Source organism: Camellia sinensis, chromosome 10 (assembly GCF_055761805.1).
Source record: "Camellia sinensis isolate YWXY chromosome 10, ASM5576180v1, whole genome shotgun sequence".
Classification (NCBI taxonomy): Eukaryota; Viridiplantae; Streptophyta; class Magnoliopsida; order Ericales; family Theaceae; genus Camellia; species Camellia sinensis.
The window spans coordinates 82,944,098-82,958,733 of NC_138970.1; the positions used below are offsets into that span (position 1 = coordinate 82,944,098).

The 14,636-nt window shown below is 34.2% G+C and overlaps 1 protein-coding gene across 2 annotated transcripts in view; it reads left to right on the top strand.

Moving 5' to 3' along the window:
- The window catches only part of LOC114281295 (DNA glycosylase/AP lyase ROS1), a 13,679-nt gene extending 4,082 nt beyond the window's left edge, over window positions 1-9,597 (top strand). Inside the window, exons 4-20 of one of the 2 annotated variants that reach the window (XM_028223741.2) lie at window positions 94-492; window positions 2,558-2,648; window positions 2,731-4,168; window positions 4,291-4,370; window positions 4,476-4,560; window positions 4,644-4,735; window positions 4,817-4,885; window positions 5,034-5,070; window positions 5,164-5,246; window positions 5,824-6,303; window positions 6,700-6,736; window positions 6,833-6,890; window positions 7,167-7,306; window positions 7,398-7,463; window positions 7,561-7,675; window positions 7,754-7,792; window positions 9,240-9,597. In XM_028223741.2, coding sequence (XP_028079542.2) covers window positions 94-492; window positions 2,558-2,648; window positions 2,731-4,168; window positions 4,291-4,370; window positions 4,476-4,560; window positions 4,644-4,735; window positions 4,817-4,885; window positions 5,034-5,070; window positions 5,164-5,246; window positions 5,824-6,303; window positions 6,700-6,736; window positions 6,833-6,890; window positions 7,167-7,306; window positions 7,398-7,463; window positions 7,561-7,675; window positions 7,754-7,792; window positions 9,240-9,364 — 3,434 coding nt within the window. In that variant the 3' untranslated portion in view covers window positions 9,365-9,597. The remainder of the gene's footprint in view (window positions 1-93; window positions 493-2,557; window positions 2,649-2,730; window positions 4,169-4,290; window positions 4,371-4,475; window positions 4,561-4,643; window positions 4,736-4,816; window positions 4,886-5,033; window positions 5,071-5,163; window positions 5,247-5,823; window positions 6,304-6,699; window positions 6,737-6,832; window positions 6,891-7,166; window positions 7,307-7,397; window positions 7,464-7,560; window positions 7,676-7,753; window positions 7,793-9,239) is intronic. The other variant, XM_082891754.1, reaches the window with a different exon arrangement.
- Window positions 9,598-14,636: the final 5,039 nt, after the last annotated feature.

Consider the following 14,636-nt stretch of genomic DNA (forward strand, 5'->3'; position numbering starts at 1 on the left):
TATAGATTCTTTTGTTTATTGAGGGGCACCCATTCTGTTAAAGTGATTTCTTTTCTAAATACACCGAGGCATTCAATGCATGTCATCTTCCAGGTGCAAAACAGAAGAGAATCCCCACTATTGATGCAATAGTTGAGTATTTAAAGTGTCTAGACATCAATCGGGAAAGCAAACAAGTCACATATCAAGAGCAGGGTGCAATTGTTCCTTACAACTTAAGATTTGAAAAGAAAAATGCACTAGTTCTTTATAAAAGAGATGGAACGGTGGTGCCTTTTGAAGGTTCATTTGGTCTTGTTAGGAAATGGCGACAGCGACCTAAAGTTGACCTTGATGAAGAGACAAATAGAGTATGGAAGCTTCTTCTGGAAAATATAAACAGTGAAGGTATTGATGGGACCGATGAAGAGAAAGCAAAATGGTGGGAAGAAGAACGACGAGTGTTCCGAGGGCGGGCAGACTCATTTATTGCACGCATGCATCTCGTACAAGGTATCAATACAGATAATCATTTAAATGTCTACACACCACTTAAGTCTCAAATCCTTTTTTAGGAATGCTAAAATCATATCTTATTAAGTAGCTAAATATATGTTGTGACACAACAAAATTATCACTTGGAACTAGATATCATTCTAGTAGACAAAGGATCCTAAATACACAGAAAGAAACTTTGAATCCTCAAGGAAAAGAAGAATTCTCAAAGAAGAATTAATTCTATTGATAGAAGTTGTATTTTTTACCCTAAAACTTCTATAGGTATTTAGGGCTCGTTTAAAAATTGACTATTTTAATTGACTTTTTGACTTTTTATAAAAAGACATGCAAAAAAATAGAACGATGTGACAATTTATAACAACTTTTTAGCTTTTTCACTATTTTACTCACTTCCCAAACAAAGCCTTAGATAATAACTTAAACCTTGGAAATCAATCAATATTGAACACCAATCAATCTAAAAATTAAGAAACTAGCCTAATTCTTGAAAAATAAGTAACCTAAAAATTAGCGGGAAAAATAAATGCAAATTAAATAATAATAATAAATAAAACCCTAATAATTCTAGGATATTACATGATTTTCCTAGACAAATACTATATCAAAAATATTTAAAATAAAAATATAGAAACATTTAAACTCTTGTCCTACATCAGACTTTTCTTCAAAAGAAATCTTCCTCGAGTTCAAACCAAAAAATTTCCATCTTCCATGCCAAATAAAAGATGCTTGGAATGCTTTAATTGTTAGTTCCTCTTCCAAAAGTTGTTTACAGTATCTTTATGCTTCAACTGGTTGACAAGATCAACTAGACATGCATTGGGATTGGGAATCAAATTAAATCATTCCATACCAAGACAATCAACAAAGTGAATTTTATGTTGCTATAGAATTTTCTCAACTTTGCTCCGTCTTAGATTTGGTTGAGCCTTTAATTTGTTACATACACGGTCTTAGTATAACTCAATCCCAAAAGCTAGCTATTGTGGTGGGTGCCCTCACACTTATATGCTTACCATTGCTTTAGTACCTGAGGCGATGTGGAACTTCTCTTCACACAATTATCAACCTTGGAATACCAAGTGTGTCCCCATTTAGTTTTTTTTGTTGCATTTAGAGACTCTGTTAACTCTTCTTTTATTTGCTCTTCGTCATTGAGTTCAACCCAATCTCCTTTTGTGAAACCATCACAATAATCAATAGGAGATAGTTTTGTCCTCATCAAATCTTGGCTGACCTCAATTGTTCCTAGATCAAAAAATCTTGATTGACCTATGCAATGAATCTCTTCATAATAACAATCATATGCATTCTTCATAATGCAACTTTAGAACTTATGTTTTGAAACATTTATAAGATGCATACATATATATTTTAATGTTTATTTGCATTCTTTAAAATGCAATTGTTGCATAAATGATATCTTGATGTTTAGATTATGGAATGTATATATTTTTTTTTTATTGTAATTAGTATTTTTTTTTCTTTTTCCATTACCTTTAAATAAACTACTCATATGTTTGACATATCATAAATTTATCATAATATAAACAAATTAATTAATTAACTTGTGCCACACATATCATGTCTTGCATTTTTTTAAACACCATTGTGTCCGCACAACTGTATCGTGTCTGTGTCTATGTTACTTAGAATATATACAATTAACTTCTTGTAGCCATATTACCTTGGCAACTAGTGGTAAAAACAAAAGATATAAGAGATTTCAAAATTATAGACATAGATAGCAGTGATAGCTAATGCAATATGCCAAAACTCAAGTTGTGAAAACCTTATCCTACTAGCAACTTAATGAAAGAGATTGTGTATACATACAAACTTATCACTAAGTTGTAAGACTTAAATACCTGGCATATTGTTTCCCAAATATCTACTTCTATCTTGGACCTGAACAAAGAAAGTATCAAGAAGCCTAAACAGTCATTACGTCCACAAACATTTAGGGCACGCTCTTCCTTTTCTCAAACTTTGGAATGACAGGAACATTGGTTCATTCAGCAAATTTTGTTATATTTACAGTGCAATGTAATGTTCACAGGAGATAGACGCTTCTCTCCATGGAAAGGATCAGTTGTGGACTCAGTGATTGGAGTTTTCCTTACTCAAAATGTCTCAGACCATCTTTCTAGGTCAATTGGAGTTTCTAACTTAACAAAAAAATTAACACCAGTTGTAATAGAAAACCTCTTCACTCTAGTTTATTCTTTGCAGTTCTGCCTTCATGTCTCTTGCTGCACACTTTCCGCTTGACAGCCCATGCTTTGAAGAGACAAGTATATTAGTCGAAGAACCAGAAGTGTGCATACTGGACCCGGAGGATTCCATCAAATGGCATGAAGAGAAGTCAAATCAACCAGCCTATGACGGGAGTTCTATAACACTGCATGAAATGTATTCAACTGTAGAAAAAGTTGTCAGTGGAAATGAATTTCTAGGAAGCAGCAGCGGTGGTGTAAAGTCAACAGATAATTTGAAATGTAAATCCTCAGATATTTCCGGAAATAGTCTAGAGATATACCATAAATCATCAACAGACACAGTGGTGAATCAGCTCACAGAAGCAGTGGCAGGTTTCACGGGAGACAGAAGAGAAACAGATGATGTACTTTCTTCTCAGAATTCTGTCGGTTCCTCTCAAAACTCTGTGGACTCATCAATGGCTCAAACCACTGAAAGAATAAGATCATTTTTGCATGACAACTCAGAAGCAAATCCAGGAACCAGATCAAATCCCAACAGTCTTGTTGGCTCTTCTTTTGTGGAGCTATTACGGAGCGCAGAAACCTTGTGTGGAATTTACAATCACAAGACTGGAAATGCATCGTCTTATGAAGAAAATGGGTCCACCTACAAGGATGGTTCAGAATGTGACACACAAAAACAAAACAAGGATAACTTGGATAATAAAACCTCCTCATGGCAGATCATCACTTCCAATAATTATTGTTTACAAATGACCACTGACTTGGGACTGAAAGTTGAATCCTTCACAATGTTGGGAGAAAAAAGCTTGTCTTCTGATATTTCCAAGAAAAATGAAGAAAACTGCACAAGTGAACAAAGTGAAGTAACGGCAGAATCTGTAAGCCGGACTATGGTTCGAAAGGTCATGGCTACGAGTTTCCAAGAAACACCAAAATCTCCCAGTGAAAACAATCATGCATGCAGCAGAATTCACGGAAAGGTGAATAGGATCTTCCAGTCTCAATACAGACCAGTTGGGAATCCAAAGGATAACATTGAATCACAGACTCAAGAGCAAAATCGTAGAATGCAGCAAGTTCTTGAGGCTCCAAACCTTTCAACAGAGACCTTGGATGTCACACAGAGCACCACCGTAACTAATAACCCAGAAAACACAGAACATAAGGCAGTTGAGTCAAGTTTGAAAGACCATGGATATCTTCCTAGCAAGGCAATTAATTCTGATACTTCCAAAGTGAAGAGGGTTAGGAATGGAAAGCAGAAACAGAACACAGTTGACTGGGATAGCTTAAGATCGCAGGCACAAGCCAAAGGTAAAAGAGAAAGAACAGCCAACACAATGGACTCGTTGGACTGGGAAGCAGTACGGTGTGCAGATGTTAACGAGATTGCTGACACCATCAAAGCAAGGGGAATGAACAACATGCTAGCAGAGAGAATTAAGGTAAATATATTCCATAACAAACCATCTCATATTCCATTGTTTAAACTGCAGATGGATTGCCTTTGTTATGACACTCAATGTATAGAAAAGTCATTTAACTGATGATAGTTGAGAAAATGCAGGATTTCCTGAACAGGCTGGTTAGAGAACACGGAAGCATAGATCTTGAATGGTTGAGGGATGTTCCACCTGACGAAGTAAAGTAAGCCCGCAGAAAATTCTCAGATCATTCTATACGTTACAGAACAATTTCCATATGATAAAAAGAACAATGAAACAAGTACTTACAGAAATTTTTTGCTTGTAGAGAATATCTGTTGAGTGTAAGAGGGTTGGGCTTGAAAAGCGTGGAGTGTGTGCGGCTTTTGACACTTCACCATCTTGCTTTCCCGGTAAGTTATAAGTTAAAAGTACACGACATATCAAAATAAGATGGATGAATCTTAAACATTTTACACTTGTAAATCTTCAAAAGGTTGACACAAACGTTGGACGTATAGCTGTCAGACTAGGATGGGTACCCCTTCAGCCGCTGCCTGAGTCACTACAGTTGCATCTTCTAGAACTGTGAGTATTAAGGGCCAACTGATTTACATCAGTACAATGGACATTCACAATAGCAAAGCTAATGTTGCTGTTCCTACATAGGTACCCAGTGTTGGAATCAATTCAGAGATATCTCTGGCCACGACTCTGCAAGCTTGACCAAAGAACATTGTAAATAGATATTTCTGTTGGCATCTATACCCAAACTGATTTATGCATACTTTACATATATATGAATTGGCAAGAACATTAAATTATTTATTATTTATTGTTAAATTATGCAATGGCATTTACTCATTCATAATGCTATTTGTCACAGATACGAATTACATTACCAGATGATTACTTTTGGAAAGGTAAGTAGTATTTTCTAGAAATATGTGGTGATTTCCCCCTAACTGATGATTAATTACAAACAAGGTTGGCAAGCATTCATTATAATTTTGCAGGTGTTTTGTACCAAAAGCAAACCAAATTGTAATGCATGTCCAATGAGAGGAGAATGCCGGCATTTTGCAAGTGCATTTGCAAGGTTTGTACATCATCTGCAATGGATCTCTACACCTAAATCACCACACATGCCAATATCTGAATGAGATTTCTGTGTGTTGAGTTTTTCTTTTTCTTTTTTCTGAATGCCAATATCACCTATGTTCTACAAATTTTGAATTTTTTTCAAATGATCAATCACAAACAAATGATATGTGGAAAATCATGACCAGCTGAATGATAATCATCAGGAACATAACTATTACAGATGAAAATACAAATTGAAGGCACATACATTCATACGTATATATACATGCATGCATGTGTTTGTGTGTCTCTATACATATTCAGATACTAAAAGATAAACATAAGCAAGAAAAGCAACTTAATCCACATTTGTTCTGATGAAAATCATATCATAATTGATTCTAGGACAGTAGATTTGTTTGGCAACTGTCAAATACATGAAATTCACTTCATCATTCTGGTTATTAAAATACTGCATGTTATATAAGATATCAAAGGCTCAGTATCACAAAGCTTTGCAAAAACAAACCCATAATATCTATGTTAAGCATATTCTGATATACTGAATGACTAATGAACCATGTCGGATGCAGTGCAAGGCTTGCCCTCCCTGGGCCAGAAGAGAAAAGAATAGTGACTGCAACTGAAAACAAAGCAACTAATGAGGTCATCAAACCATTGCAGCTACCTCTACCTCTACCTCTACCTCTACCTCTACCTCAGGCTAATCAACAACTGCAAGCACAATCTCAAATCAATAACTGTGAACCTATTATTGAAGTGCCAGGAACACCAGAGCCTATTGTTGAAGAACCAGCAACGCCAGAGCATGAGCAACCACAAATACCAGAAAGTGACATTGAGGACGCGTTTTGTGAAGATCTTGAGGAAATTCCTACAATCAAACTCAATATTGCAGAGTTGACTCAAAATTTGCAAAACTACATGCAACAGAGTATGGAACTTCAGGAGGGCGAAATGTCAAATGCTTTAGTAGCTTTGACTACAGAAGCTGCTTCAATCCCTATGCCTAAACTCAAAAATGTGAGCCGGCTAAGAACAGAACACCATGTGTAAGTAGTCACTTCCCGCATCTCCAAAAGATTGACAAAATCATTAAAGCCATTAACCTCTTACTAGATAGAATAAGATTCCTTTTAGAAACAGAAAATAGGAGCCAACTGTTCATGATCCTCTCAGATAATAATTGATGAAGCTAGGAAAAGCCTATTTATATTACAAGAGTACTAAACCGAATAGAAAACAAATTCATTCCAAAATTATAGCCAAACTAACCATGATGAGAAAGTATGTTGCAAAGTGATGAGGAAAATGTTACAAAAAAAAATTTTAAAAAAAATCACTAATTAGCAAGAAAGGATCCTTATCAACTAAATTATTTTCCCTAGAATGTAATGGAGTGTTGAATCCTTGCTAACATATACCAATTGCTTCCTCCCATTCTGCAGCTATGAGCTTCCAGATTCACATCCTCTACTGGAAGGGGTTAGTATCACTGCATCTACATTTTGAGAAATACATTATTCGACTCTCACATGTCTAAATATATTTTCTATTTGAATAAACTTGCTAAAATTACAGTTGGACAAACGAGAACCTGATGACCCATGCTCATACCTTCTTGCTATATGGACACCTGGTAAGTACAAAATGCATACACACATATCACCCAACTCGTTAAGATAGCTCAAAACATTGAACAATTGTACAACAGGATCATCCATCATTATTTAGGGGACATGGAAAATTAATGATTAGCTCATTCATGCTTCTAGCATTCTAAGCAACCCACTCAATCCCTATGCAACTAGGCAAGTAGTTGAACGTGGAAAATTGGACAATTAACTCAGTAATGTTTAATCTGACTCTTTGGGTTCATTAATTGATGCTACTGAATGTGTCAATGTTCTGTCAGGTGAAACTGCAAATTCAATTCAACCACCAGAAAGGAGGTGTAGTTCCCAAGAATATGGCAAACTATGTGATGAAAATACGTGTTTTTCATGCAATAGCTTCCGAGAAGCAAACTCCCATACTGTTCGAGGGACCCTTCTGGTGAGGATATGCATATCATTACTATGTATAGGATGCAACAAACTAGTTACATCAAATTTCATCTGATACTTGTGACACATCATATGAACAGATACCATGTCGAACAGCTATGAGAGGGAGCTTTCCACTCAATGGTACATATTTTCAAGTTAATGAGGTAAATAATGATACCTATATTCAGCTAATTCGAGTTCTCTCTCTCTTTCAAACACACTTCTTCAGATAGGCAGTAGTAAAGAAGATTTCCTATGCAGGTGTTTGCTGACCATGACTCTAGCATTAACCCAATTGATGTTCCTAGGGCTTGGATTTGGAATTTGCCAAGACGCACAGTTTACTTTGGAACCTCTATACCTACAATATTTAAAGGTAATGAACAGTAAAGATTGATTGTCATTCATGATCTTCATTCCAAAAATGAAATTCACGTATTCTTTTGTATATTAGGTCTATCAACGGAAATTATTCAATATTGCTTTTGGAGAGGTATGTAAAAAGCACAAACTTATGTTCTTCTGGTTGCTTTCAGTAGTTTTCAACTTATGTACACAACACAATACACACCAAAGCAAATAAATAATAATTGTACAATACTCTACAAAACACCATATAATGCACATCCACAAAAATTATCATAGCCAACCTTCTCTTGTTACCATGACCAGAAGACTGAAAAACTAACAAAAACAAATTAACCAAATCCAACTTGCACATAAGCCAACTTTACCCGAACCAATTTAACAAAGCCTCAAAAATATTATATTGTCCTGGGGATTAACCAAAACAATGATAAGAAATTGGAAATCTTCCTAGATATGTTCTTGACATGTCCCAAGTGGGGATTGGGGCCCTTAAAACTAGCATATGGGAATCCATATTTTATATAATGGTTAACTTTTAAAAATTACACCAACTTTTTAAAAACTAGCAACTGTGTATTATGCCTTCTTTGTGGCATGATGTAAAGTGTTGTTAATGGAAATATTCTTACGGTCTGGATAGCATAATACAGCTTAAGAGATAAAACAATTGGGTTATTGATCATCAACTTCTACACATGCATCCAGGGCCAGGGCCAGAGCCCGGGGGGGGGGGGGGGGGGGGGGGCACCGGCAGGGGCCCTGGTCCCCGCAAAAGTCTAAAAAGCTTTTGTAATATATAGCTATATATTTTTCGATAAGTTATTTGGCGGTCAGAGCAATATTTCACACCATTCATGTGGTGACAATTGTCTAGTTGTCTCCAAAAAATCAGCATATAAGTGCTGGTTCCCACTGTTTCAACCAATAAAAACCAAACTGTGGCACCACATATACTTTCCCAAGACCAACATATTAATTTACCCCCCACCCCCACCCTTGGAGCAATATTCCACACCATTCATGTGGCGACAATTGTCTAGTTGTCTCCCAAAAATCAGCATATAAGTGCTAGTTCCCACTGTTTCAACCAATAAAAACCACATTGTGGCACCACATATGCTTTCCCAAGACCAACATATTAATTTTCCCCCCACCCCCACAAGAAAATTTCTGGCTCCTACGCTGCACGCATTGACACAATATATTCACAACAAAAATCCCAAAGGGCAGATGAGATGGTCAGGAACCTTTCTCGTAAGTTCGAGTCAATCCCATGGGGTAACCCAAGGATTTATTTGGACAAGGGGACTACATGTGTCTGGGATAAGTTGAGCGCTCAAAGAGGCCTGGATATACCCGTCGATCAAAAGAAAGGGGGAGAATCACAAGCATAATCTCAATCTTCAAAAGTTGGAAAAAAATTGTCGCCTGTGCAAGCTATAAAAAACTTATTTCACACAATAAACTACACGACCCTGGTACTTTTTTGGTCAGCAACATGTCCCAGGTATATATATACAATACTTCTCTTTATTGAGTAGCATGTATAACCTGCTATTTTTATTTTGCAGGTTTTGTTTGCGTAAGGGGATTCGACCAGAAGACGAGGGCACCCCGTCCTCTCTTGGCAAGACTACACTTTCCAGCTAGCAAATTAACTAGGACAAAAGGTAAAACTGATGACAAGCAAGAATAATGCACTCACTATAATTGCCACCAGATCCAAACAATGTAGATGGGCACCATCAGACCAACATTTTGCGGCATGACACTCAACAAGAGTGACTATGTTGATTGGAGGGGACAAATGAGGATTGGCTAACTTGTTTTATCCCATGATGAATGGGCATGTTGTTTATGTATAATGAACACAATCCTAGTTATTTAATTCACGCTCAAAGTTGAGCAATTCTTCAATAAGCAGCAAAATAACACACCATCCAGTTGCTGTTTTTCTTTTACTAGGCAATTTTTTTTTTTTTTGTTGTTAGGGTCTGCTCTTTTATACATCATACACAGCAAAGAAAGAGACCAAAAACCCAGAACTAGAAAGACCAACATGACGTTAAGAATATTATTGAGCAATGTTGGCATCCCAAAAATAGTAAAAGACAAAATTTAAAGTTCACACTGAATTTTAGTGAATGAATTTGTTGGGACATGGTGGTGTTAGCAATCTTCCGTTGATGGGGCTATATGGAACATATAGTTATCCGTTGTTTACTATCGAATATGATGGTGTTAGTTAGGCCCATTATACCATGATCAATATAGAAATATGACCAGGTCGTGACACGTCTCTAGGAGCACGTATTTCGGCCATGCTATATGCATTAAAGTGAGAGTGGGTTAAACCATACGCGTAGAAAGTTTAATTCCATTGATGGGAAAATATGGAATAGGGCTTTAATAAATATGTGGTTAAGGTTCCCACTCCAAATCCTAGCCTCATATGTTTCCCATCCCTGTGAGACAAGAAGAGTAGGGTTTTGGAGGCAAAAGAAGATAGCCAACAAGATGTATACCGCTTGCATTACCTCCATCAATGGCATCACTTGCACATCTATTATTCTTTATCTTAATTAGACTTGAGATCTTGGGTATGGATCTCTATTAAAATCCTACAGGAGGAAGCATAGTAATTTAAACTACAATACTGACTTGTTATCTAGGATACATTTAACCTTTTGAAAACTAAACTCCAATGGTTTGTACTAAAAGACAGACCAAAAAAATTAAATGTCTACCAAGACCCTTTGAGCCAAACAGTATGCAGATCAAATTTTATTGTTTCTTTAAAATATAATGCACCTGATGTTCTTAAAGAAGCCAAACTTAGAAAAGTGGGAAGAGAGAAAAAATTTTAATTGATTTAGGTATGTCAATTTAAAACTCCGTCATAAAGTATGCAAAGCAGTACTTCTGGAGAGTCATAAGCATTCCAGTGTATAATTAGAAATGTCTATAAAACAACAAATTAAACCCAACAGAAGTTTATGGGACAGAATGTTATTAGTTGAGCATAACTAAAATGCAGACAATGCTATGACAAGAATAAGAAAGAATTGATACAATTAAAAATGGGCAAGTTACAGAAATTGGATAATAAGATAAAACCAGATAAACTACTTCGGCAACAGGCAGCAATAGCCAGTATCCCCATCCGTAAGAAGCAACACAATTGAGAATAAGGGTTTACATTTTTTGCTACAGATGTAATTTAATTCAATGACATCAAAAATGGGATTATAGAATGCCTATAAAGTGTATTGCAAAATTAGAACAAGGTAAAATGTTGAGCATAATAACATAATGGAAAATTACAAAACCTCCCTTAAAGTACACTGACCTCTTTTTTAGTAAAGCTAAAGAAACTAGAGGTCCAAAACTGATGAAGATGATATAAAAGTACAAGAATAAACAAGTAAAAATTACATATTTTAATATAAAACATATGACAATATTATTTTTTTTCATCCATGTGACTAACAAATTACTGATGAAAAATGAGTTAATTGTTATGTCAACCTTTAGGGAACCCAATGTAATTATGTTAAAATTCAAGGGAGGTCAGTGTAATTTACCCATAACATAAAGACATGCAACAGAACCATCTTTGATATCTTACCTCAATTTTCAAGGAAGTTGAAGAAGGATGGAAGGTTGTATTTCCCATAGAATTTATACATTAGAAGTGAAATGCTTCCCAAAAATGACAACTTGCATAAACCAAACCACTTAAAAGAGGGAAAATTCAATAAAATTAAACGGGCAGTCATGTACAGGGCTATGGCATCAATAAGCAATCTTAAGGTAAAATGAACCCCAAAAAAATAAATAAATAAATAAATTGACTAATGATCTATTTGGATGAATACGGATTTGAAATGCATACACAATCGCTTGAATTTAGATTAAACAATTTACCTATGAATTTCAATATTGAATTAGATGACTTTATAATGATGAATTTAAAATAACTATATAATAATAGTTTTTAAAATCAATATAAAAATTCTATATTAACTACAAGTATTCTACTAATATATTTACTATAATTTTTCTCTCTGCTTAACTCAAATTTCTTGATTTAAAATACACATACACATCCATCAAAACGGATCCTAAAGATACAAGTAAGAGTAAATCAATGACTCCACAAGCCAACCCCACAATCAGAGAAATAAAACAACAAAAATCAAAAATCAAAAAAAATTAATAATCAAATTGATGTTTCCGAAATCGAACATTGTAAAGGCCGTGATTGTTAAAATCAAGCTTCATTGTCGACGATTCAATGCGTAAAGAACTTCAAACTAACAACAAAAACCTCAATTGCGTTACAAGGTTAGGGAAGGGAAAAAAACAAACAAACAACCAATCAACAAAACCACAATCTGAAACAGAGTTAGGAAGCAAAAATGGTTGGGATTGAAAACGCACCTTTGGAAATCGAATGAAACGGTGACATAACGATCGAGCTCAGAGAGAGAGAGAGAGATGATCGTATTTGCATTTGGTGAAGTGATGGAAGATAAAAAGCTTGTTTGTTTGGTACGTCTTGTTGAGTGTGTGTGTATGAGAGAGAGAGAGAGAGAGAGAGAGAGAGTTGGGTAATTTTGCCGCCAACGCAGCTTTTGGTCTTCCCTCCGTTTTTTGGGGTGGAGTGTTTTGAAATGACGCGGGGTGGAGTGTTTTGTCAAACCGGACTCAAATCACCTGACAACTTTTTTCTCTTTTCATTTCAATCCAACCCTGCCTCGGTGGTGACCTCGAGCTCCAGTCTTCATTATGATTTATTTAGGCCTTGTTTGGAATTTTGGGCTTCTAGTTACACTTTTCAGAACGGTTGGATTTTTATTTTTATTTTTGTTTTTAAAGGGTGTCTTTAGGTCTACAAAATTTGTATTGAATTATTATTTTATTTTTATAAAAAATTATTAGGTCATATTTGTATCAATAATTTATTTTTAAAATTATATTTACGGTTGGCACAAATGTCATCTGGTCAATTAACTATTGACATCTCATCAAAGTGTTTTTTTTATAAACGAAACACTCGATGGGCTTGTTTGGTTTGTATTTGAGAAACATGTTTTGAGAAAAAAAGTACGAAAATTTGTTTGGTTTGATTTTTTTTCAAAAGATGTTTTGAAAAATTATTTTGAGAGAGTTTTGAAAAAAGTGATTGATTTGATGTGTATGAGAGAGAGATTTGTTTGGAAAACTTGTAAACCAAACAAGTTTTGGAAAAAAATTTTGGGAAAATTTGTTTGGTTTGATTACTTTTGAAAACTTATTTGTAGAGAATTTTTTCCAAATTTTTTTGAGAAACACAAACCAAACAAGGCCGATGAGTTTTAAACATTAAACAGTTCGAATTATTAATGTAGATTTTGTGGTAGACTCACGATGGCCTAACAGCACCTTCCAATTCGATATGAACTGGAGAGAGGTCTCTCCATTTTAAAAATTATTTTTAGATGTGTTTTTGTTTGTTTTTACTTAGCTTTTTTTTTATATTTTAGCCATTTTTATTTTTAGATATATCAATATTAGATCTATCTAAAAAATTAACTAATATATGAAGCAAAAAAAAAATTACTAAAAACAAATGAAAATTTGAAAAAAAAAAAAAAGAAAAACGAAAATGCACGCCAAGTTTTATTTGAAATTTTATTTTTTTAATATTTTTATTAAATTTTGTGTTTAATTTTGAAATGCATCTTGATTAGGTCATCTAAAAGTATAAAAAAAATTAATTAAAATATCAAAAAAATTATTAATAATAAACAACAATTCATCTAAAGACAGCTTTTAAAAAATCAAATCAAATCAAACAAACATTCATCGTTAAAAAGTTATTATTAATTTTTTTTTTTTTCACATCTCTTTATAAAAATAATTAAAAATCATTAAAAAAATAATTTCTAAAAACAATCCGAAGCTTGGTCTAGGAAAAGTATGTTTTAGTCCCCCAAAAAAAAAAAAATTACTCACAAAACTAAAGGGTAAGACCTCATTTGGGAACAGATTTTTTTAGTAATTTTTTAATTTTTTGACTAAAATATAATATAAAAAAATTAGTATGTTTTGGATGACTTTTTGATTTTTTACCAAAAAATGTGCAAAGAATAGAGAGAAAGTAATCTTTGACTTTTTTATATAGGTTGTTGCCTTTTTTATTTTTTAAGTGACTTTTTGACTAAGGCCAAGTTTGGCATAATTGAAAAAAGACAAAAAGTCACTATCCTATTTAAGTCACATCATCTTATTTAAGTCACATCACCTCTCTAACACATCACTTTAAACCCAACCCAAACCCAACTCATATTTCATAAAAAGTCAAAAAGTGCACTTGTTTAATCTTCCCAAACTAGCCCTAAAATCACCACTTGCCAAACAAAGTTGATCGGATTTCTCTCATATTCATATCTTAACATAAGAGAACTTATAACATGAAAATGACTTAATTATCACATCGATCTAATTTTTTTCATAAATAATATACATTATAAATGTGTCATACAAAATGAACGATTTAGACCATTGAAACGGGACCTGTTGTGACAACCCTCACCACTGATTAGTGCTAATCTATGATTAAGCATGTTAACTGACTGATTGATTGAAATTTTGAGTTAATTGATTGAGTGTGTTAGTTTAAATGCATGTCTATCTGTTTGATTGTTAAATTATCTGTTCATGTATTATGTTTAAATTGCAAATTGAATGCCTTATCGGCGGCCGAATCTGAAATTGATTAGTGATTTATGTTAATTAGCATTTATGTGATTTTATGGTATATTTAATTGAAATGTGATTTGGTATGATTAAATTAGATTTAATAATGTTAAATTACATAAGTTCAACTTATTCACTGAATTGTCATGCTAGTGGGCCACTTTCTCCAACACCTTGAGGCTTGAGTACACTTAGACATACAACATTTCCTCAACCATCTTCTT